The sequence below is a fragment of the Phoenix dactylifera genome, chromosome 7, assembly GCF_051530095.1.
Source record: "Phoenix dactylifera cultivar Ajwa chromosome 7, Ajwa_hap1_PhDact_Kaust_v1.1, whole genome shotgun sequence".
NCBI classification, from domain to species: domain Eukaryota; kingdom Viridiplantae; phylum Streptophyta; class Magnoliopsida; order Arecales; family Arecaceae; genus Phoenix; species Phoenix dactylifera.
Genome location: NC_143196.1, coordinates 9,533,852 through 9,559,511, shown reverse-complemented (window position 1 = coordinate 9,559,511; position 25,660 = coordinate 9,533,852). Strand labels below are relative to the sequence as shown.

The 25,660-nt window shown below is 37.5% G+C and overlaps 2 protein-coding genes across 4 annotated transcripts in view; both read left to right on the top strand.

Moving 5' to 3' along the window:
• Positions 1-16,882, top strand: part of LOC120103723 (uncharacterized) — a 47,366-nt gene extending 30,484 nt beyond the window's left edge. For 2 of the 3 annotated variants that reach the window (XM_039122648.3, XM_089924283.1), the window contains 6 exons: positions 107-189; positions 3,434-3,512; positions 3,596-4,355; positions 14,852-14,944; positions 15,153-15,708; positions 15,880-16,882. In XM_039122648.3, the coding sequence (XP_038978576.3) occupies positions 107-189; positions 3,434-3,512; positions 3,596-4,355; positions 14,852-14,944; positions 15,153-15,708; positions 15,880-15,907 (1,599 nt within the window). In that variant the 3' untranslated portion in view covers positions 15,908-16,882. The remainder of the gene's footprint in view (positions 1-106; positions 190-3,433; positions 3,513-3,595; positions 4,356-14,851; positions 14,945-15,152; positions 15,709-15,879) is intronic. The other variant, XM_039122647.3, reaches the window with a different exon arrangement.
• A 3,165-nt stretch (positions 16,883-20,047) lies between these two features.
• Positions 20,048-25,363, top strand: LOC120108935 (uncharacterized). Its single transcript, XM_039122649.3, has 2 exons — positions 20,048-20,852; positions 24,984-25,363. Exons 1-2 carry the CDS (start codon positions 20,187-20,189, stop codon positions 25,143-25,145), a joined length of 828 nt encoding a protein of 275 aa, XP_038978577.1. The 5' UTR covers positions 20,048-20,186; the 3' UTR covers positions 25,146-25,363.
• The last annotated feature ends 297 nt before the right edge of the window (positions 25,364-25,660 follow it).

The following is a 25,660-nucleotide window of genomic DNA, read 5'->3' as shown; positions in this document are numbered from 1 at the left end:
TGTTTCTCCTTTGTAGCTTATTTTTTATGCTGATGCATAAGAATCTTGAACCATCTAACATGATAGATCAAGTTTAACTGCGACTTTTTTGTGCTCACTTCTGTAGGTTTATAGAGATTCTGAAATGATACCAATGGTTTGCTGTGATGTTTGTGAGAGATGGGTGCATTGTGTATGCGATGGTATTAGGTACATTTTTCATACCTTTTCTATTAATGTTATGAAATTTTTTTGTTGAAGTTCCATTTTCTTACACTTTTTTGCCTTTGTCACGTTGCATTGATTGGCTGTAGTATATACTATATATTGTACCTGCAACTATCAGGATATCTTCTTGTTTCTTTTCTTAAACACAATATTTTGGGAGGTTTTACTTGAATTTAATCCACATTTTTTTTTCTAGTAGCTATGTTAAATATCATTTGTTTCTTAATATTATGATCATATTATAGTGATGTTCCCTCGGTATATTGTGATATAATAAAGTTATTATGACAATCTGTGAATGTAATATTTTCACCTCCTTCCTGATCGCCAATAGTTGCTAAATTTTGGAGCATAGAGTGAGAAGGTGAGAGGGGTTGATTTTGACAAGTCCTATGCCATACGACTGAAATAGAGAGTTGTAGACATAGGACATATTATGTGGATTTGAGTTCAGCTTTTCATCCAGTGGGAAAACTTGTAACATGGGTCTTCCCTGTTGTGCCTAGAGATTGCACTGCTTCGCAACACTCACTTCCTGCATATTGATATCCATCCTGAAGTTTTCACCAATACAACCAGTATCACAAGAAGTACAATCAATGTTGACTGCTTAAAATTTTTGATCTTATTCATCAGTATATGAATGGCTTGGAGAAACATAATATACCGAACCAAAACTTAATTTTTATTTAATTCCAGTTGTTTTGGTTTTTGAGTGAAATTTGTTTATTTCCTATGATTTTCAATAAGTTCCAATTATTGTGACATACACATGCATATGTAATTATAATGAACTAACTCACAATTAAAAGGGTGGGTGTTACATAAGTTTGATTTTATTTTCATCGTAGTCCTTTTTTAGATTTTTTTGATTTTGTGTTAGTATCATGGTACGGGCCGGTTCAGCCTGTACTGGACCAGTTTGGTGGCTTATCGGTATAGTTCCGCCGTGAAAACCAGTTCGCGCCGGATCCGGGGAAGAAAAGGAGAAACAACGAGCGAGCAAGGGACGGATGGAGTAGAAGCCGTTGCGGATGCCTGCGAAGGGCCGCGGGAGGCCGGCGAAGGCTGAGGCCGCGATCGCGTCCTTTGTTTGCGACTACGTTCCCTGTTTCAAGAAATAGGGGATGCGGCTGCGGAAAAAAATTTGGAGATTTTTAAGTGAAGTCGGCAAATCACTTGTCGACTTCACTTAAAAATTTTCAAATTTTTTAATTTCGAAATTTTTAAGTGAAGTCGGAAAATGTTTTGTCGGCTTCAATTAAAAAGTTCCAATTTTTTTTCGCAGCCGCGGCCTCCGCCAGGCCCTCGTGGCCTCCGCCGCCCCCTGTGGCCCTCTGCAGGAGTTCGCGGCCTTTCCTTCTCCCTCCCTCCCCCGCTCGCTTGCTGTTTTTCTTCTCCGGCTCCGGTTGGGCTCTTCCGGTACCGGCTCGGTACTGAACATGCTGAACCAACCCGATCAACGACTGGTACGGCTTTCGGTACTGGTTCAACATACCTTGGTTAGTATAATTTTTGACATTCTCACATTGGCAACATAAGCTAGCGATATTGTTCCATCAGGGAAGGTTTGCTCGAGGCAAGAGGCAACTAGTTGGTTAAGCACTTGCACTATTTGATCCCAAGGAGCTCATGTTGGGATAGGTTGGAGCATCTGATTGAATGATAATTTGATAGTGGGATTGCACAACTAGTGTGAGTTATTTGCAACATAAGAGCATAATCTAAGATCAAGGCTCCTCTACTTCCATAAGGTCCGATAATTATATTTCTGAATCACTAGATGCATGTAGATTTTCTCAAAATAAATGCATATAGATCGAACATTGTTGATTTGGAATTCTTTCAACTATGAAACCAAGGTTTACATCTCAAAACAAAATCATAAATCATTCAACCTATGATCCTGCAACCGTTGCTCTTCAAAGTTAGCACGTAATCAGACATTGTTGAACAAGCAGTCTGCATGTGTTATATAAAGTAGAGAAGTTCAACTTTGCCATCTCTATGCCTGTACTTGAGTCAACTACATTGAAGTGCTTCTGTTGGAGGATGGAGCATAATACTTAGGGCATTCCAGAACTTGCTGATGACCATAGCTGGTGATTGACTTCTAGGTTAAGTCTGTCGAGGAGCTATTCATGTGGCTTTTTGATGCTTTGCTAGAGTGGTCTTAAGTTTTTGAGCTGTGGGAAGTTCCGGCTTTGGAAGTGGACCATTGAGGTCTTGGTCCAACTCCATGTAGACCTGAGTTAGCTAGTAAAGGCATGGTGATTGGAAACCCAGAAAGCCTTTGGGAAGTCAATCCCAAATAGCTGGGGCATGGCTTGATAGTTATGGTTATTTTGGATGCCTATGGTTTCTAAATCCAGTTTTTGTTCTCAGTGCAACTCAGTCCCACTTGCCACTGCCCTTCTCCCTTCTCTCTGATTCTGTCCTTTTTTAGTTTTTTGAAAAGATATCGGGATTTGGTCTTGCTTTTTTTCTTCGATTATCCTTGATATCTGTTATCCTATGTTGGATTTAGCATTCTGGGTTATGGGCTTGCTGATCTCTTTTAGCTGCATAAATGGGAATCTGCTGATCTTGAATTTCTCCCTGCAAATCCTTAGTATTTATTCTTCAGATATAGATTCTGGGTGATGTGATCCATGGATCTCCCTCAATAGTTGACAATCCCAAGGGTTAAGTTTTGCCATGGATCAACAGGGAAAGAAATATTTTATGAATGGGAGTGATTTGTGAATAAAAAAAATCAGAAGTTTGCATTGCAGGAGGAGATGTCGAAACATTTATATAGTTAAAAGGATATTTTCTAGGATAGTAAAAGTTATCTACTATTGATACCTTAGCTTGTGCAAGATTCCTTCTACAGTCTTTATACTACATTTATCTTCAATTGCTAAACAATCTCCTTAATCCTTGCAATAATTTGTTCCCTATTTTTCTGTTTTATTGTTTAATATAAAACTGCTGGTCATTTGATGCTGACATGATCCTTCTCTGTATTTATGGAATCATGCCTTGTCTTGCCACATTTTCTGACCAATAAACTGCCTGTGACTTACAAATGCTATTCTCTTAGAAGATCTTTTCTTTGCTTTCTAATTTACATTTAAAGCTAGTTGATCATCTGATTCTTCTTTCATGGAAAAAAGGAGTTTCTGTTCTTCTCATCACACATTAAACTATATTCTTAATCTTTTCTTTTCTACATCTTATGCAGTGATGAAAAATATCAGCAGTTCCAAGCAGATCAGAATCTGTACTATAAATGTGCTGCATGCCGTGGCAACTGCTACCAGGTGTTATTTTCTGTTCCCTATATTTTAGGGGATATATTTTATGGCAATGTGATATTATAAGTGAAATGTTTCACAATTACCAGGTTAAGGATATAGATGATGCTGTCCGGGAACTTTGGAGGAGGAGAGACATAGTTGACTGTGATCAAATTGCAAGCTTGAGGGCTGCTGCTGGATTGCCATCTCAAGAAGAAATATTGTCCCTGTCTCCCTATTCATATGATGAAAACGCTGGTCCAGTCATACTAAAAGATGATAGTGGGAGGACCCTTAAGTTCTCTGTTAAAGGTATCAGTGACAAACCGTTGAAGAATTTTAAAGAACTTGGAAAGAGCATTTCCAAGAATTCAACATTGAATAAGAAGTATGTAAAGAAGAAAGGATATCAATTAAATTTTGTTGGTAAACCAGAAGAAACATATCAAAATATTGAAAGGCAGCATGAGGCAAGATCATTTGATCGTACTTTCAGAGATCAAAAGATTGATGACATGAATTCATTAAGAACTAATGGGCCAGAAATCATTTCATCTTCCATGACCAGAAGTACTGTTGATAATGGTATGAAATTCTGTGATAATCAAATGGGTACTCATAACAACAGCTTTACCAATGAAGTTGCGGTGCACGATGCTGATACAGAACCCAAAGTAAAAATTAAGGGTGGAAAATTGCAAAGTTTGCATTTCAAAGAATGTGGCATTAAAAATGTGAGCAAAAGTGAGAGTGTGAGAGGTACCAAGTTAGTTATTCATATTGGTTCAAGAAATAGAAATGTGTCTGGATCTCCGAGATCTGAAACTTCCAGCTGCCATAGAGATCAAGATCTAGCTTCCTTCAATGGTACATCTTTTTACCCTTCAACTGTTCATTTGCTTTTATTTCTTTATTGTGGGTGAAATTTATATGCCGTATCTTGGAAATTACTTTATTTGGATTAGTGTATGGCGCTGTTTGGATGCTCAAAGCCCCTGTCTGTGCTATAACCTCTGATGGGTAATATAGTTCCTATTTGAGGCAAAGGACGCTGTATCAAAGAAGCTTGTTGATATTTCTCCCTCTTGATTTTTTCCCAGGATTGCAGAAATCAATTTGAAAAGGATTTGTGGTCCTTAAAAATTGGGCTTGGTGATTGATGGGCAGCTTTGTTTTCTCATTTTATTCTCTTTTTGCCTTTCCGCATCGGAGGGAAAATAGGGTGGGTGGGGTGGTTCTGAATAGACCCTATGTGATGTGATTGCCTTTCTTGGGTTAATAAAAATGATGGAATTCAGACAGTGTGTTGTAGTTACTCATATTTTCATATTTAGTGCCTACTTTTCCGCGTTAGTGCCTTTGTGCATTAATACAGTTTCTTTGCACCAGAAACATGTCTAGAAAGCTGTCAAAAGCTGTCAAAGGACAATTTAACTTGCTACTAGTTTCTGATTGTTGAACATGCTTTATAACTGATTGGAATGACAAATGACCTGTATCATGAACCTGAATCTCCATTCAGATTTCAGATCAATAAGTTTGACATAACTATTGCAAATGTCTTTGGTTGATGAAATGCTTATGCTCTCATATCTTATGAGTCTTCAATTGATAATGGTTATTTTTATCTGGTTGGAATAAAAATTGATTTAGTACTACAGCTCAATCAGCTTTCTGTTAACATATATTCCTCATGTTGAAAATAGTTATTGGCTTACTAAGATTCAATTTCCATTTTAGTTTTTGGTTACTAAATGTTAGAAAAAAGAAATATTTTCATATTTTCTTTCCATACATATTTAAAGGCAATGACATCTGAACTTTTATCTCATTTTTGTATGTTTACTGATGCAATTGTAGATAGTCTTGTGATGAATTTTTGTAAGCCAATTGTAGTTATTGGCTTACACAGATTAGTTGCTTTTGAGAGTATTTGATCCCAAATCATTCTCAATCTTTTATTGTTAGGTTTAATTTGGATGGATCATATGGCATATGCAAAGCAAAGAAGATAAAAAAGAAAGTCTTTTCAAAATTTTAGAAATATCTTTCATCTCTTGTGGTTTGACCCCATCCATATTGGGATTCTTTCTTTTCTCCAATCCCACTTTCTCTGCTGCTGACCACTATCATAGCTTGCTGTCTGTCGGCACTCAGTTAGGCCAATTGCTGCACCATAGTGCCCCTTTGTTTTGGTCCTCTCCGTGTTAGCCCCTTGGCCAAGTAACTACTGCTATTTATGATTGCAAATGCCCCATCGCCCGACAATTGCCTTCTCACTTAAATAGTCATAGCTGGATCGATATGGTTAGCCCAAGCCAACCCATCATCACCACCAACTTTGTTTGACCGATTACTCATGTTCATCACTATCTCCAGCCGCCAGTTAGGTGGTTTAGAGAGCAGCAACATGGAGGGAGGAACTGGAGTGTCAGCTTGGCCAGTAGAGAGAGCAATGGAGATAGAGAAGAGTCCATTAAAGAGATGGCTTACCTTGTAGGAATGTACAAGTGAAGATAAAGGGAGAAATTGAGAGGAGCTCCTGGAATGAGAACTTAGTTGGTACTTGCGGGTGTAGGGCAAGTGAAGGAAGAAGAAGATGGGTGGGGTGTTGATCAAGCAAGAGCCAAAAAGAAAGGTAGAGGGTAGATTGGGCATTTTCAGAAACTATCTTCCATGGATCTAAAGTTGTTTCAACGGTAGACAATGGAGAAGCTTTTGGGATCCAATGCTCTCAAAAGCAATCCACTTAACTGTCTACCCTATATATAATTATGCTGGGTAGAGTTACACTAAATGTTAAATATTTGGTGAAGGATTTAATTTTTCAAAATCAGTGATGGGTTATACAAATTGAAGATCTACAGTATTTATCATGATTTCACCATTATAAATACTTAAAAACCAAAACTTAAAATTTTAATGGTCTCTCACTTTTGGGTCAAGTGGGTGAAAAAATGCATGGCCCCAATTGTGATATGCTAAATATATGATAGGGCATATAAATTAAAAATCCACATCATCGATCTTGGTTGATGCATTGTAAAACATGTATGGATTGAATTCAATAGATTTGACTATTATATCATAACAAAACTTCATATCATCCCTCAAAATCTATCCATTATTCAGTCACTGGATGCATAGGTTAGAGACATCCAAAATATGTGATTTTTGGTGTCCAAACACCTTTGAATTTGATAGTTTAAATCATGATCTATGGTATGCATTTCGAATTTCAATGGCCCATCATTTATTTTCGAGCAGTTAAATCTTTTACCAAAGAATAATATTTAGTGTGTAGACCAACACATGTTCTTGTAAATTGTATCTGCATATGTACATATAACATCTTGACTTGACCACCAACAGACTAAATACCAGAACATTTTTTAGATTTCTGATGAATGCGTGTCCATTGCATATTTGCTTGTTGGAATTTGAAATGGCAGCAAATCATGATGAAGTCTCAACTAGACTTTTGATATTTTACTTGGTATTCCTGATTTCCTTTTGACTGTGTTGTGGCTTAACAATGAATGCATATGTTTGTAATATGACTCAACCTTAACTCATTATACCAGATAGTTGCCAGGAATTATGTTCACCATACTAGTAGCATCACGTGAGAAGCTCATAGGAGAATCCCTGAAAATGAAGAAGCAAGGGAAAGAAAAGAAAATCCAGAATCAAAGGAAACTGGTCTGAAGCAAGTTTAAATATGTAAAAAAATCATAAAGAGACAATTGTACACTATTTTTCAGTGATTTCCTATGCTTTTCCACATGTTCTCATAGTAGTTTGTTGCATATTCGGTCCATGGATTTTCATTTCCTACAATATAAGCTTTATCTAACACTCTACCAGTTCTCATTCATGTGTCATTTTGCACACTCATTTCTTGAAATGGCACTATAGTTCTACATAAATTGGTTTAATGACTAAAATTCTAACCAAGGTACGCGGTACCGATTGTACCGACGTACCGGTAGGCATTGGTACCGGAACCAAACCGAGCCGAACCGGTACTGTACCGATGGGGCTAAAAGCTAAAAAAAATTTGGAGCCGGTACGGATTGGTCGGTATGGGTCGGTACTGGGTCGGTACCAGGTCGGTACGGGTCGGTACGCACCAGTACATGCCGGTACCGGTCGGTACGATTTGGTACCGAAATATGTAGCTGTACCGTATCAGTAGGGTTCGGTACCGGTATGTACCGGCCGGTACCGACCCGTACCGACCGGTACGGCAGACCATGATTCTAACCATCAGAGATTGAGACATTTGTGTTTGAGTTTAGCCTTGTAGTGTTTCTCTATGGATTGGTGCCAAATTCCAGGTAGCGATGACTTTGGGGAGATAGGGGCCTGTTATAAAACATAAAATTGGTTGGAAGGAATGGAAGCTGCACTGGCAGTTACACAGTTTAAGATAATGCAACTAGCGTGGAACTCCTAATATTTCTATAGACATGGCAATGGTCGTGACAAAGAGGAAAGATCACAAGTCTTGTTATAGGGAATCCATTCAACAATGTGTCTACAAAATTTTTAATGTTATATATAATATAAAATGTGTTCTTTTTTTATCTGCAATTTTTTATGTACTGATGAAAGGACTTTAGGGAAAAATATCAGAAACAAGATATATTTTATATGTAATTGTAGCAATCAAAACGGTGGGAAAATTGTATAAATTTCAATTATGATTTCTCATAATAATTTGCAGTTAGCTTTTAACACAAGTGGGTTATGGTATAGCAGTTCCTGAGTTAGACAGCAATACTGGTCTAATATGAAGAAAATGAAAATGTTATTGCCAGGCACACGGTTTCAGAATTCCAGTAACAAAGAACGATGAGTGCAGATAGAGTTCATAAATTAAGGAAAAAGGAATTTGAGCTGGGTTTCTAATAATTATACTGAAATTTTATGCATTTTGAAGGAATTCCTTTTAGAGCAGTAAGGCCTTTTAGGCGGCAAAGAAGTTGATTGTTGGAAAATAAGAACATGATGAATACCAGACTGCTAGGTAATGTGGAAACTTAAGTTTAAGACTAAGTGTGCTAGCTATTATTCCATCTTGTCAAGGAATCAGAAGCAACAATTTAAATGCTACCAGCGAAGTAATTTAGTTTACTGTTTGAGATTTAGCATAGGTGTTGCATAGCAAAATAATTTGTCAATGTGAAAAAACAGTTGATATTGCATAATTCTGGAGATGGATACGCAAATAATATAGACCAAATGTGGCAGATGGGGATCTCACTGTTAACCTGCAGCTTTGTTGCTTCTACAGGTTTGCAATCTGCAGGGTAGGATATAAGAACATACATCCCAGTCAAAATAATTGATTGTGGCTTAAAAATAGTTGAGCTTCAAAAAGATGGGTGATTTCTGATTTGATGTGTGTTTTGTTAGAGTTGGAGAAGTACAGTTGTAACTTGCGACAAACATCAGTTGAAGCATATGGAACTTATGTGCTTGTTAGTGGGAACTAGCGTAAACCAACCTGGATTTTGAAATGATTTTGGAGGAAGTTGGGAAGTGGTCATCAATGAGAAGATGAATTGAAATTCTGAAAGTTGATCCCTCATCTGGAGTAGAGGATTTTGGAAAGATACAGGCCTCTGAGTCTATGACCGCTAGTCATTCTTCCAAACAACAATGTAAAGATAATACAGATAGGTAAGGGTTATATGAGATAAAAAAAAGCTTGTTAAGAGCAATTTTGTAGATCACGGGATGTAATAAAGTACAAATGCTACTATGAAAGGTTTGGTAAGATTTATTTGCATTATCTAGCAGATAAGGTCTCTTTTTGGCAAGTTCAACAACTCTTATCTTAATATCTGCAGTCATTAAGGACACATTTATATATCCTTATCTATTTAGGTGTATTACCTCATTTTGAAGTAAAATCTTGAGTGATGTCTTTCTTTAAAATAAACACTTATTGTTCCCATTATAAGTTTAGTTAATGAGCAACATCTAATCTTGTTTGAGGACAACTAGATCCAAAAGATGAAATTGGTGAAGCTATCCTTTTCTAAAGGCTTTTCATTTCTGGTAGTTCAAAACTTCAAATATTTGTAGTATTACTACAAGGCATGACTGCATTGATTTAAGCATCGAAGTAAAAGAACATATATGGCGACTAAGTTTGTTTTGGGAAGCTATAATCCTGTGTTGTTTAGCACTAATCGAAGGTAATTGAATGAGGTTGATTATCTTCATTTCTTGCAAAAAATGGCACATGGTTAGGAGTTTGGGTCAAGTAGTTTAAAAAATGAATTTAAAATAGTAAAAATGATTGTAGTTCTATAAGATCATAGCAACATCAACTTTCTTTAAATGTTCATCCATGATCCATGCAAGGTTTCAAAGAGTGACTGTGACATGTGGGTGGTTTGGGTATAGTGTAATGCCTAGGTGGTATATGGTTGTAGGGAAGGAAGAGGATGGGAGTGGGAGAGAGAGGTGGTCGAAGTGAAGTAGGAGAAATAGGAGGATAAGGGGAGGTGCAGTTGACAAATGGATAATCAGAATGATGTGGGATGGGGAGGAGACAAGAGGATGGTGAGAATGATGTGGAGAAGATGTGGTGGAGGTGGAGTACCGCTGCGCTTTTCACCGTGGTTGGGATCTTGATTTGTACAAGTATTGTTTTATTGGGCACCCCCTGATATAAGAGATAGATGATCTTGGCCTCTATTTCTTGATGGATGAAAATAGATGAATCCTAATATATCAAGTGATGTGATATCAACATATTGATCTATGTTTTGTAATGACATTGGATCATGGAGCAAATTTCCTATTTTGATAATCTAAGCCCTCATCTAACTTCTAGGAGCATCAATAGAATATATTGGAGCATCAAAGTTATTTGACGTTCCAAATATTATCATAAAGTAAATTTATATTTGTTTTAGATATATGAAGTAAGGTTACTTGGCCCTTAAGTTACTTGATATACAAGTTGCTTGGTTCTCAAGGTGCTTCTTTTTTAATATATTGGTTTAGGCACACTTGTTTCTTTTTTTATTCTATTTGTTAGTTAGTTTAGAAGTGGTATATATATGTGGTTCATTGGATAGTGAAAGAATGGTGATGAGTCGTAGCTTATGAGTTTGTTTTGTTGAGAAAGAAAGTGGTTTCTTTCCTCCCCTCTAGTATGCCTCTCTCTTATCTCCCTCTCACTCTCCTCTTTCTCTCTCTCTCTCTCTCTCTCTCTCTCTTATCTTCTTTTCTCTTCTTTTCTCTTCTCTCCTCTCTAGTCTCTTTATTTCCATGATTTTCATCATCTGTTTGGCCCATTTATGCAAAGCAAGCCATCTCCTAGTATGTCATGCATCACACTTTTCTTACTTTCTTTGACAAAAATAAATCAATATTCATGCCTTGAAGTAATTGCTAATATTGGATTTACAATACGATCTGAGATTTTGATTTAAAAAATAAATATTAATGCCTTAAAATAATTTCTAATCATGGATTTTCAAATCAGCCGAGATTTTGATAACTTGATCCTAAAATATGAGTCAACATGTTGCAAAATCTTTGATCTTTTCAAATATTCCCATCTTCATCCCAAGCCAAGGTAAACTAAGATCTTGGTTCGTCTTTGTCTTCGTCACCCACTGAGATGACTAGTATGAATATTGCTTTGAGTATGGGGGTTGCAAGCCTTTTGTGACTTCCTGACTGATAGTTATGCAAATTGGCCATATTGATGACCACCTAGGCCTTGTGTGTTGGCCAGGTGGTCACATATGTATTTGCAGGTACCATTAAGTGTCCCAAGAATTGCTGCACTAAACTGGGAAGTCTCTTTCTCTATCTCCACATACTAATTTATTGTCTATTAGGCTCCATGATAAGCACTCAATTGTTTCCAATTAAATAATTGTACACATTAAGTCTCCAACAACCTTCATATATTTTTTTCACCTTCTTGAATTCTTTTGAGCATCATCTATGAAATTTGGATATGATATTGGTAGTTCTAGTTGGTTAAGAACATAAATTGAAGCACTATATTGTGTCAAGGCAAATTATATAGTATGTACCATGTTACTGACGCACAGACACAGTACAAGGTGTATACCCTAGTGTGACGTGTGCTTGCTCATGCCAGTGCATGCCACTCTAGTATGCATCAACACGTTCAATTGTAGGTTGGCACAAAGTTGTTTTGTTTGCCATGGTCCTTGGCACGACTGATGTGGCTCTGCATAGCATGATATTTTATCAACCAAGTTGCAAACCGATTAGGTTTAAGAAGTTATAGTTTTGGCTTTATGTGGTACAAGTTTATTCATGGAGGCTTCATCTTTTTTTTTTATTAATATAAGAATAGTCTAGTGACAATCAGCCATGAAGAGGTAAGTGCATTGTCATTATGACACACCTGACCATACTGGTGACTTTTGTTGGAAGCGCATGGCACAAAGTTGTAATCCAAGTGCATACATTCTAGAAAGAATTAAAGCACTTGTATCAAGGTAACATAGTTGTTCACATATTTGAATTCACCTATTTGAATTTTTTGTGCGTATTGCTGTTAATTAGTTGGCAGTTTTAGATTGTCAATCACCTTATTTATTTCCATGTTTGTGTTGCCTATATTGTGAGTGTTTACATCAATTCTTTTCCAATTCCTACCTTGCTTGTAAAACATGTTGTGTTTAGCTGATACTTCTTGCTTTACTTGTTTAGGGTTGTGAGAATTTTTTAGAAAACAACATTGGTTCTCAATAAAAATTTAATTAGCTGACAATCATTTCATTCCCATGGCCTTTTCTTTTCCCATAAGTTCTTTCCACGTCTATCTTGTCATAAAGATTATGATCTTATGTAGGAGCATCTATAAAATATGTCCCATATGTCAAAACCTAAAACAATTTAATATTCATTGTTTCATTGTGAACTATCCTTCAGAATAACCTTGCTTTCTGTTTTGGTCGAAGATATAAACATCATATCATTTAGCTTCATGAACTAGACATTAGTATATTCAGTTGAATTGTCACCTCATAATTAAATGATTCTAAATATTGAATTCTAGATCTGCTAAATTTGTTTGCTTAGCGGTTATAATTTAAAAGGCTTCACCGTTCCCTTGACCTTTGTATGTACCTCTTAGGTTTGTTGAACTTTTTCATGCATTCTTCAGTTGATGTTCCTTGCCAAAGTGTGCCCAGATTTTTAACATGGTTCCTTATATTTTGGATCCAAATATCCTTTTTTCTGCCTATGTTTCGCATCTTCTCATTATATTATTTGCGGCAACATAGAACTCTAAAGCTCCATAAAGGAAAAAGGATGGACTAAGGAGAAAGCAATGAGATCATTGAGATGTTATAAATTAGTTTTAGAAAGTATCTTAGCCCTAAAGTCAACCTTATTTAAAGCTTAGATTAAATTAAAAAAATCTAATTTTTGCAAAAAAGAAATTAAAAAATGTAAACCAAGATTCAACTATACAACTTGTTCTGTACCTTTTCCTTTTTAAGGAACTTGTTAGTTACCTTTGCAACTTACTATTTGCTATCCTACTTCTTCTGGTACAAAAAGTATGTAATTTCTGCAAAAAGCAAGCAAGTATTAATAAACTCTCAAACCTGCTTACACTAGGAATTATGTGCTTTCTCATGCCTGTTCAACCAATTTCTTTCCTTAATCATTGCCCACTTGTTCCATGTCATGAAAGGTCTAGAAAGTCCTGACTATGGGAGAACTGTTCTTGAGCTTTCTGACTTTCCAAAACCTTATACTGGAAAAACACAGGAATAGCAACCCAATGATACTAGGCTTATTCTGATGACTTATGTGGTTAAATAACATTTATATACTAGGTAATGTTACTTGATTGAACTATATATATGGTTACTCTACTGGACAATATGTTAATTTCATGGTGCTGCACTCTGGAAAACTTTAATGGTTGGTCAGTCCTGTTTTGCTCCAAGTGTTAAATCTCTATGTGCATTGCAGACTGATGGTGCACACCTCACACATCTGCCCTCTCCCTCCCTCTCCCCCCTTCTTTTTGGCTGTGGTTTGGCTTGCTTTTGGAGAAGGAATTCTAGATCATTGTTTGACATTGGTTTGATTTCCTGTTCATGAACAGCTTGGACTGGGCTTGATCCCTGATTCATTTGGGTTCATTCATCTAGGAAATGTGCCAAGCTCAAATGTCTTTTAAAGTTTGATTTGGAAAAGACCTAAGCCTGGATACACGTTGGCTTGCAAAAAAACTTTGCTCAATTCACAAAGGAGCTGAACTTGAACATATGTTCTCAAACTTAGCTAGCTTGAATTTGATTTCCTGTTTCATGTTATGGGCTGAGCGTGAACATCTAAGTTTGTCTTGTGTGAACCCCAAGTGCTCTCATTACCACAAGTCTTCATATTCATGGTATTTGTCATAGATCAGTGATGAGTCCTATTCATTTAGAATTTTAATATCCTTACCACTCTTTGGCTTTGCACACTGTCAACTTGGTCTTATGTTGGGCCTTCCTTAAAGTTTCTCAAACAAATAACATTGAAATACAGCTGGCAAATTCACTTCTTTGTTATTAAATTATCCATCCATGAGCTCCTTGCCATCACAAATTATTGAGAAAAACTGGATTAAGTTGATGAGTGTGGTTTATCCATACAAAGGCCTTCTCCAAGAAATTTTAGTGGCTTACCATGACAATGGAATTATTACTACCTTTCTTTTGCTGCTTTTTGATGTTTTCACCTTGACATATCCATAATTGCAGGATCTTGCTTAAGGCCTAAATAGTATCTAGTGCAAACCTACAATCCAAAAAGGATGAGGCAAAACTTGGACAATAATTTAGTGGAGTGAGCCGTTGTATCTGAAAGTCAAAATTTATGATGCAATCATTTGTAAAACTCACAATTTCCTTTTACCAAATGAAGCACCAAGACCAAACAAGGACACTGATAACCATCCTACCCCAGTAAGCAAAACCAAATAAATTATATTATTATTATTTTTTTAACCTAAAGCATCCTGATATGCTGGTATTCCAAACTAAAGCAGCACGGTTTGGGTTCAAGGGTACGACTAAATGATCAATTACATAGTCAGCTTGTGTTGGATGCATGCTGATCTTGAACCTGAAACCTTTATTGCAAGAGAATGTTTAACAGGTGTCAAATTTTCCTTGTTTGTCTGGATAGTTCTTTCCCCACTTTTAGTGGCTTCCTGTACTGTATTTGATTGCAGCTTTATCAGCTGTTCTTGTTATGTGATTTTGTTTTAAATTATTGATTGGAGAAACATGCTTTCTTCCTTTCTTAGTATTGATTAGCTTGGCCACACTTTTTAATACGTACAGGCGGTGAGGATACCAGCCAGCAGAGAACAAAAGATAATGAGAATCATATGCTTGATGATCATGGTGGAACTGTCAGATCTGATGGTGGAAAAGGTACGTGTTCTTATGATGGCTGATGCTTTCTACGAGTGTTAATCCGTCTCAACATTTGGTGAACATCTTATAGGATAGCAATCTTGTATGACTTATTACTCCTGTTTTGGATTATATGACTTACAGGCTTAGCACATCAGGGTCTATTCAGATAATTATCTGCTTGCATGAATATGTCAAATTAACAAATGTTCCTTGGTAATTTCAGGAGCTAAACTTGATAATTTATGCTTCACAAGAAGCTCAAAGCATGGATTCAAAGAAAAAAATGTTATAAAGCTTCGAAAAGTTTATGAAAGGCAAGGAAAAAATAACAGTGGCATTGGCGAAGCTTGTGAACTTACTACGGCATCCAGAAGCCCTCTTGTAGTAGGAAAAAGGAACACAGAAGAAGGCCCTGCAGCAGAGACTCTGGCACTAACAAATGATGTGGTTCTACAAAAGAAGCAACCTGCAGATACACCTGTTAATTCCTTCACTCACCCAAAGCCATTGCTGAAGTTGAAGTTCAAGAATCCATCTTTTGAACAGCGGAGCTCTTGGGCCCCACAGGGAGAGGAAGTGAACTCTGTCAAAGGGCAGAGATCAAAAAGAAAGAGATCTTCAGCAGAAAAGGTCAGTGTAGAAGATGATGAGAACTATCGACAGCTGCATCGGGAGAATCCAATGGATGAAGCCATGGACGCAAATTGGATATTGCAGAAGCTAGGCAAGGATGCAATTGGAAAGAGAGTTGAAGTTCATCAATCATCCGACAATTCGTGGTTAGTTTTTCACTCTAAGCATTCTATATTAGCTCAAATTAAACACCCCCACCCCTCCCTCCTTCAGTCTTGCCTCACTTTTTCACACTCAGGCAAACATGAACAAATACTTCCTGTATAGGTAATTTAAAATGCAAATACTAATTTATCATTTGTTTCTATGATCCGCAGTTCTGGTTTGCTAACTGATTTGTGCTGATAAGATTGCAACAACACTGATATCTCTCAAAGGGTTAACATGCTTTATTGATCCTAAAGTATTGTTTCTCTGCATCAAGGCTTCAGTTAGCTTTTAAATATTTTACTTGCTCGATGAATATTATAAGTGAACATTCCAGTTCTGTAATATTAATCTTGCCGAATGATGATCATCCTCCTGTTCCAGCCAATATTAACATTCAATGAAGGGTTCTGTAGACTGAAAAGATGCTCAACTTGTAGAGACGACATTGATGTCTGATAAATCTTGTGTAGGCATCAAGGAGTGGTTTCAGATATCAACCTAGGCACGTCATCTTTGTCAATCTGTTTTGATGATGGAAGATCTAAAACCTTGTTGCTTGGAAGGCAGGGGATTCGTCTCATTTCTCAAAAGCAAAAAAAGACCAAAACGTGAAAATTTACCTGGTGATTGATGCATTGTTGTGGGAGAAAATTCAACTTGCCAGGTATGGAAACATTGGAAAATTGGAGCTATTCATGTTTAATTCTCTCTGGTGCAGCTGTTCATGTAGGGGTTGATCCGTCTTGATATAGTTGAATATTGAGAACCACCAACTTGTGCTGAAAAGTCTTAAGTACCAAGCGGCTCCCAGTTGTTGTAATCATTAATTGTATCATCTGTTCTTTTCATTTTTCAAGAATCAATGGTCTTTTTATTAGTCTGTCAGGGATGCCTCTGAACTTCCATAAATAGCAACATGTTGGAACTTAATAGTTCCATCACCTTGTAATTCTCACGAAGGGAAAGCCCTTATCAGCCCCTTACTAGTTTTCCTGAGGTTTATTGTAATATACGCAGACATTGCTGGAGTTGCAAATGAGGATGCATTTTATAGACAGCTCCTTATTTAAGCAGGGAAGGGAAATGGGGCATAATTTAGAAGGTGGCGTTGTGTAATTCTAATACAGTGGTGAATGATGAACAGAAATCAATAGTATACTTTTTCTGCTAGATAAAGTTGTCACTTATGATCATTTGTGAATATTCAAGTATTGTTTATAATTCTGTAGACTTCTCATCACATGATGAGAAAACTGATGGCAGAAACATGATTGTTTGATCTTACTGACTCGGCAATTGTGACCTATGGTTCCTTGAAAGAAATCTATTTACTGGACAAACAGGTGACAATTTGGTTTGCCTGATCGCTATATGAGTTGAACCATTATATTCCAGTTCACCAGGTATTTGGAGACTTCTCAACTTGGAAAGCTGATCTAATGTCTAATTTAATTAGTGTAATAATTGTTTGCTGCCTTCACTATAAAAATAATGATCTGCTGCCATAAGTAATGTTTGTTGTGGAGCATGAGACTTGGCGTATCTCCCACTTACCGTTTGCACAACTTGGAAGTCCTCTGTATATAGTTACATCTGGTACTATTTTAGTTGTTTTCCACGTTATTTATTGGTGGCATTTTCTAATTCGGATTAATCCTGCTCGAACCCACTCGAAATGGTTTTTTTTTTTTTGTTCTTTTTTTTCCTTTTTTTGTGGTAAAACAGACGAGATTAAAGATGTCTGAAGGTTGTAGCAGATGCATCCGCAACTACTAAGCGGGCAAGATCTGGAGGCAGCTCACTAGTTCTGAACCTTTCCGTCTGGGTCATAGAAGCTTCCTTCGCCAAACAATCCACCACTCGATTCCCTTCTCTGAGAATATGGTTGCAGGAAAAACTTAGAAGAGTTCCTGCGATGGTTTTGATAATCCGGATTGCCGGATGTGAAAAAGTTTCTCCATTTATCCAAGAAATCCCCATCGCAGAATCTCCTTCCAAAACCAAAGGATCGGTCTGAAAGACCCGAATGGCTGCTCTACTACTGGAATAGAGGTTGGCCGCAGGGGAATTGAGGCTGCTAACAAAGCTCGACCTTCGTAATTCCGGATAACAAATCCTTTTCCGTCTCGATTGTGTATGCGCTGTCCATCGAAGTTTATCTTCAAGAAATCTGGTTGTAGATGGCTGCCATGAAACCAAAGTTTGTTGATTGATAGTCCGCAAAGAGATGTGTGAAGAAAACTTCAATGGACAGCGCATACACAATCGAGCCGGAAAAGGATTTGTTATCCTTTTTGGTTTTGGAATATAATGGTTCAACTCATGTAACCCACTTCGCCCTGTCAGTCTAGTCCAATTGTTGGACGGTCTTGGCCCACTTGGGCGAGGATTTCTGAGTAGCTTGGTCCTCGTTGTTCTGAGATCCTTAGACCTGGTTTTAAGCAGGGCTCTGGTTGGATAAAACGTCCATTGTCTTGCTTATACCAAGGATGGTATATATGATATGCGACATTAATATCGTATGATATATCTATGTTTATTAACCAGTGCCATAAATCCCTCGCCCTCCCACCTGCCCCTCTCCCCCTTGTTTAATGGTTTTATTGGCTCCTTTCCCGCTTGCCCCTCTCTCTCTCTCTCTCTCTCTCTCTCTCTCTCTCAGCCGCATGGGCGCGTGTGCGCATATCATCGTAGCCTACCACAATGATCTGGTCGTTCCTGCATACTATTGCCAGGCACTCTCCACCCATTCCCTGTAAACGAGTCACCATCCTATTTCATTACCTTTGCACACTTGTACAGTGTGTCGCATCTCTCTCTCCATTTTTCCCCTATCCCTCTGTCTTTACTCTCACCAACACTATTGGTAATGCTGATCATGGACAATCATCAGACATGTTGTAGATCCAGCTCCCAGGCCAGGTACTCCAGATCGAGCTCTCAGGCCGGGCACTCCAGATCGAGCTCCCATGCCAAGTACTCTAGGCCAAGCACTCTTGGCCGAGCACTTTAGGTTAGGCACTTAAGGCTTAATAATCTAAGGAGATCACTCTACTTCGATGCTTTTCATTATATCTTCTTTTGTTATTTTTCACTATTATTTCAAAGCACCACTTGACTTAAGTATCGGATGAGACCTAGCTTGAGCCACTTGGTGGGCTTTTATGTTCTCTTTGCATGTAGATCCATGATTCTTTATGGTGGATTGGTGTTCCGTGTTCCATTTTCTGCCATCATGGACCAAGCAGACTTATATGTATCCTTCGTGCCTCTAGATAATTAGAAAATGGTCGGATAAAATTTGGGCATCAATAGTATTTTTTCATGAATCAATGTATACTCGTGGAAGTAAATATAAAGTTTACCTTTTCGAATCGGTATTCAAGGCCCAAGATGCCATAATGTCCTTTAATAAATATAGTTTGATTTATATAGTAAATTAGATATTATATTTAATTAAAGCAAAACTTGATGGTGTTTAAATAAAATAGTTGATTACATACATTGCAAAATATAATTCATAATGATATGTTACATAAAATATAAATATAAATGATAATTGTATCGATAATTTGCGATTAGATATTTTCTGATATTAATATTATGAAATATAACATGTACTACCATTATATAATGCAACACAACATATGATATGGTAACATAGTCTTATTTATACAAAACAATTTTTTATCATACTACTACAGTATGTTTTGTTATATAATGCTCTATACTCATATTGATTTAGGCATCTAGGACCGGCTTGGTTTTCACAAACTTTTTTTTCTCGTTGAAATAATTTTTTTAGAAACCTAATGCTTGGGTACAAATACTTAAAAAAATAATTTTTATATATTTGATTGACCATAAACAAGTAGCAATTATAGGGTGGCTTATATTTAGTTTAGAATTTACTTTTTTTGAGAAAACTGTATAAAATATATCTATGCTCTTAATAAAAAAATATTTTATCTAATTCTATCAAGTATTTTTGAAAAAATATATAATAATTTTTAGTTAGTAAGAAAATAACTTTTATATATCCCATATGGTTTTTTCCTTTTATAAAATATAAAAATTTTATTCTCATAAGATATTTTTTTCTCTTTAAAAACTTTCACCAAATATAACGCCCCCCTGACCATGCTTACCTCCCTCTATTTTTCCGCAAACCAAATGCAGTGACATACTGACATCACCTATTAATCTCGTTATATTTTATTTCTTATCTTCCACTAGCGCCGATAATAGAGAAACAGAATTATAGATAGAAGTGAACCACCTGATAGCGGGGTAAGGAAACCGTATGGTCATCAAATACCAAAAGCCTAGGGTTCCCATCCTATCCTATTCCCATCTATAAACCAATCCATCTCCAATAACATCCGCTCTCTATCCTTTCCCGCCGCCACCCTCTCCAGCGCCATCGCCATCGCCACCACCTACGAGCCCTAATACTTCTAGCTACAGATCATTCATGGCGGAGAGAGGCGGAGAGAGGGGCGGGTTCGGCCGCGGCTTCGGCCGGGGCCGGGGCGACCGCGGCCGCGGCCGCGGCGATCGCCGCGGTGGCCGCCGAGGTGGGCGGCGCGATGAGGAGGAGAAGTGGGTCCCCGTGACGAAGCTCGGGCGGTTGGTGAAGGAGGGCCGGATCCAGAGCCTGGAGCAGATCTATCTCCACTCTCTCCCCGTGAAGGAGCACCAGATTGTGGACACCCTCCTCGGCCCCCAGCTCAAGGATGAAGTGATGAAGATCATGCCCGTCCAGAAGCAGACCCGCGCCGGGCAGCGCACCCGCTTTAAGGCCTTCGTCGTCGTCGGCGACGGCAATGGCCACGTCGGCCTCGGCGTCAAGTGCTCCAAGGAGGTTGCCACCGCCATCCGGGGCTCCATCATCCTCGCCAAGCTCTCCGTCATCCCCGTCAGGCGGGGATACTGGGGGAACAAGATCGGCAAGCCCCACACCGTGCCGTGCAAGGTCACCGGCAAGTGTGGCTCCGTCACCGTCCGCATGGTGCCCGCGCCCCGTGGTGCAGGGATCGTCGCTGCTCGTGTGCCCAAGAAGGTGCTGCAGTTCGCTGGGATCGAGGATGTCTTCACCTCCACCCGCGGATCCACCAAGACACTCGGCAACTTCGTCAAGGTCCGTGTTTTTCTTCTTTTTCTTTCAATTAGAATTATTATTTGTCACATTGGATTGTACGTGTTTCTTTTACTTATTTGCATTTATTTATCTTGTGAAATTGTTAATTAGCTGTTTTGATCGATTGCAATTACATTTAGATGGAACAGTATTATAAGTTGTTTTTAACCAAATCTATCAGGAAGTTGGTTAACGTATTTTTTTTTTGTGACATGCGTTTGCATAAATAGATTAAAAAAATGATTAAAATTGTAAATTTATATTTGGAATCACTTTTCTTGTTACTCTGGGCATTGCTTTAGTTATTCTGTTTAGTGTTACAGTCTATGTTGATGTATCTTCTTTGATTGAGCCAATTGTTTATCTTGAGTACCTGTTGAGTTGGTTTTGGCATATGGAGTTTCAGATGCCTGGTGGTTGGTTCGTTATCTTTTATACCGTATTGATGCATTTTTCTCACTAAGATGATTATAAATATTATATGCTTTTGATTTTGATTGCTGTAGTGCTCCTGTGACCAAGGCTGCAGGGGAGAAAGATGCTAATTTTAATCTTAATGTATCACATAGATGTAGGAGGATTGGCATGAATCCTTTTTCTGTTTATGTAATTTTACTGTTTCTTGGGAGAGGCATGAAGTCGGTTACATGTTCTTTTTTCTTTCATGCCGGAGGACCAGTGGGAGGATCAAATGGACTAGAAGAGGGTTGAAATTGAAAGCCATGTTGAACTTATTTTACCTTTTTTACCTAGTTTTAGGTGGTGAGGGCTTCATCTTAATTGCTAAGATGTATCAGACACTTAAAATTCTGCATACAGAAGAATATGATATCTTTGTTGGTTGAACTAGAAGAGAGGAAACATGCAGGTGCATGGATGCAAGCTAAAGTTTGATGGCCGAAAGCTACCTTAGCTGCACAGCCTTAGGTACATAACAATCAAGAACATACAGGAAGTCTTTTCCATTTCTTTCTTTTGGAGAAAATTTTTGCACAGTACCCAGGACCATTACTTAAGTGGGTTTGTACTGTGAAGAGGCAAAGCTTTCAAGTGTCTGTGCTGGCAATATACTTGAACAACGCATGCCATGTGCAACACTATCTAGTGCATGGCATTGATTGGCATGCAAAAGAATGTTGTTTTCTTTATTGGTATGCTACATTTGGATCATCCGTGTTATGCATACTTATTTTATTGCTGCTTAGGCCAATTTAAATGTCTTGGTAACTGGTTAAGAGTTGTTTTTTGGAAAAAAAGAATAAATACTAATAGCAGTATGTAGAGTCTTGCTTCCAATAATCATGACATGTATGCATATTGACTTATTTTTTGAAGTAATGTGGTATGCACCAATACCGTATTAGTACATTGGCAGGAAAGAAACAATTAATATGTGTTTTATTAAATAACCAATTTTGGAACAAATAAAATAGTTGATAATAGAATGAATAAAATGGGTAACCCAAAAGTAATGTTCTTAACATATTTAGACAAATATTATAGAACAAGTTAATATTCATGTAACCTCATCCTATTAGCTGTGGATTTTAACCATCTAAACTTTGAAAGAAATAATAAAATTTGGATCTTCCTAATGATAATGAAGAAATGGTAATGAATGTTCTCATCTTGATGCGGTAGCTCAAATCTGTTGATGTATGATGGTTCATGCTCTTTCTCTGGCTGAGGTTCTCCATTTGGCTTAAATATGTAGGACTGGCTAGTGGGAATGCTCTCCTGACACTTAAAAAACCAATAATCTATGTCACATGGATATGGGTATGAGATATGGCTACAACCCGATACAAATACATTAGTGTGGCAAATCTTGAAAACACAGGACACAATATGGCTATGATATGACAAATGATTAATATATATTAAGCATCTACAAAGCATTGTTAGTTATCAAAATAAAATAGTCCCCACTATATAATAGCATTAACAACCACAAGCCCCATCATTTCATTGTCACTTTAATTAATAAGATCATAATCCATACTCCATGAAATAATTTTTACATTGCAAGCTCCAAAATTAACCTTCATCAATAAAAGGTCAACATTCACCAACAAAGAAGAAGGGAAAAGACCTTCCCTTCATCATTAGAGGTTTTGAGAAGTATCTCAGGTGTATCTAGAAAGTATTTAAAGTGTATTTTAAATTTTGAAAATTAGTACACTTAGCATCTGACATTCTTTAATAAAAAAATCAGTGTCCAACATGCATCCTAAAGGTGTCTAACAAACATCAGTGTTTGATAGGTATACGTTATGAACATGATGTGCAATTTGAAGTGCCCATGATTTCTAGCCACTAAGAAAGAAGAAAAGCCCCAAAACAAGAATTTTAATCTTTAAAGAGCAAAAACAATGTTTACATGTACAGTTTATGGTCTGCATATGGTACTGGCATGGCCCATTACGTTCTGATGCAGCTCTGTATGAACTAACATGATCTACATGATAGTGTGCACTGTATGGCATGCCTGTCTTTTGCTTGCAAGGCCAATGCTGTACAGCACCCATGCATACCTTAATCCATGGATATTAAGAAATTTGAGAGCTCAAGGAGGATAAAGATGTTGTAAGAATTAATTAATTAATTAATTTTTTTCATTATTTCTGAATTAGTATTCCACTGGCTTAAGTATTCTCTTCTGTCATGATGAACATATGCTGTGATTTCTGGTCTCAGTTTTCTTAAGAATTTTCAGAGGTGTTGTGACCTGAATTTGGTTGCAAATTAGATTCAAGACCATGTGAATCTGCAAGCAAGTTCTATATAGCATAAATTATGGTTAAAAGTTGAATTTTCTTGCTGCTCAATAGAAGCCTCATAAAGTAAAGGTATTGTTTTATTCTTAGTTGTCATGATGAAGGTTATTAATGTAAAGCACAGATATCTATCAATAAATATTGATGCAATGTTCAAGATTTGCTAAAACTTTGAAGTAATATACTTGTGCCTTTCTTCATCTTTAGAAGCAGAGATGCAAGGAGCTGTGATAGAGTTTCATTTCTTTCTACCATGGCTAAGAACAGCTCCTTCCATCATCTCTTTCCAACTACTTTAGATTCTTTAAAATTCAAAAACAAGATTCAGCAATATGACTGTACATTCTTTGTTCAGTGCATCTCCGTGCTTTTTTAAAGCAAGTTATAAAAGTATTCTTTTATTGGAAACATATTGAGATGTGCATAGTAAAATGGTAGCTCTACCAACAAACCAATTGTTTGATCTATATTTGCGCTCTTTAACCTAACCATGATTCAATAATTCAATATAGTACTTCCTACAGTTTCCTGCTTACAAGGTAGTTTGCATGATTACTTAATAGTCATCTTCAATTTTAAGTATATACTACTATGTTTGACTGTTTTCTTACTTGTAATGTATTACTCTCTTTGAATGGATAAGAGGTGCATAAGCATCTGTGGTCAATCTTAACCTACTTTACCACCCACTAGTGTTATATGCGCTGTTTTTTATTCTCGAATGAGAGTTAGATTAAAATCAAACCTGCAAATAGCCCAGCATTTTTATTATTGTTCTCGCAACATTTCTTTCAAATGGTTGATGGTGTCCCCAATGTTAGTCTTAAAAGAGAGAAAAATGGGTTGTCAGTGTTCTTTTTTTTTTGGGGGTGTATATTTGGTGCTTTGAGCTGGCAATGACTAGAATTACCTTAATATTTACCAAATCGCTAAACATAAGAAGTCACCAGGAAAAGATCTTTGAAATTTACCGAATTGCTGAATGTAAGAGGTCACTGGGAAGAGATGTCAGAAATCACTGTAGGGAAGGGGTAGTCTTTACAGCAAGAGGTCACTCGAGGAAGAGTGCCTATGAAGATGGGATGGGGTTCCATACATGCATCACACCATCAGATTGCAGTCCTGTTGCAGTACTAATTTAGCAACCCTGATTTTGCATGGCTTAAAATGAAAACGTATTTGCCCTTGTTTTTGAGCTTGTGTGGACTAGCTCTCTATGCTGGTTGTAGTGCCAAGGAACATGCCTAGCCTGTCACTCAGGCACGGCCATTTCCTGGTGTCTCAATTACACATCTGCAGTCTAACTTTTGTAGGCGAGCTCCTGAGTTGTGATGCATGTGCTGATTTCTTGCAGGCTACATTTGACTGTCTGATGAAGACGTATGGGTTCCTGACTCCTGACTTCTGGAGGGAGACTCGCTTCACCAAGTCTCCATTCCAGGAGTACACCGACCTTCTCGCCAAGCCAAATAAGGCAATTGTTCTTGAAGACAACACTGAGAGAGTGGAAGCTTAGGTTTCTGGAGATGTTTCCTTCTATCTTGTGCGTAAATTTTGAAACTAGTTCATAGGACTCATTTACTAGGCGGAATGGACTCTTGATGTGTGCTTTTCTTTCGCTTTTTTTTTGTTATTTATGACAGGTTAATGCTATTTTAAGGTTCTCTACCTATGTGCATGTTATCTTCAACTTGTGATGGTATTTGAGGCGTTTAAATAAAAATAGATTTTGTATTTTTGGGTTTTTCCTACTTCTGAATAGCTAGAGGCTTGGTGACACGATTTCAGTTCCTTGATTGGTTTTGGAATGAAAGGGAAGTGCTTCTTCCAAGCGCCGCCGCGCGAGTGCGTGCCACTCCCCGCTGGTCCGTGGGATCGGTGGTTCAGGGGGTCTCTCCTGCGTACCATCTCATCCATCACCGCACTGATAAATGGTGAGGTGAAGTGAAAGGGTTGTTGATTGCTGAGGCTTGAGAGTAGCATTGGATTAGCTATTTGTCCGTCTCGGTGTATGCTTTTCAAGATGATGGT

Bases quoted from the DNA above. Each gene is read 5' to 3' on its own strand.
- LOC120108935 (XM_039122649.3), top strand. From the start codon at position 20,187: ATGGCGGAGAGAGGCGGAGAGAGGGGCGGGTTCGGCCGCGGCTTCGGC. The intron at 20,853-24,983 runs GTCCGTGTTTTT...GATTTCTTGCAG, and splicing joins CACTCGGCAACTTCGTCAAG to GCTACATTTGACTGTCTGAT.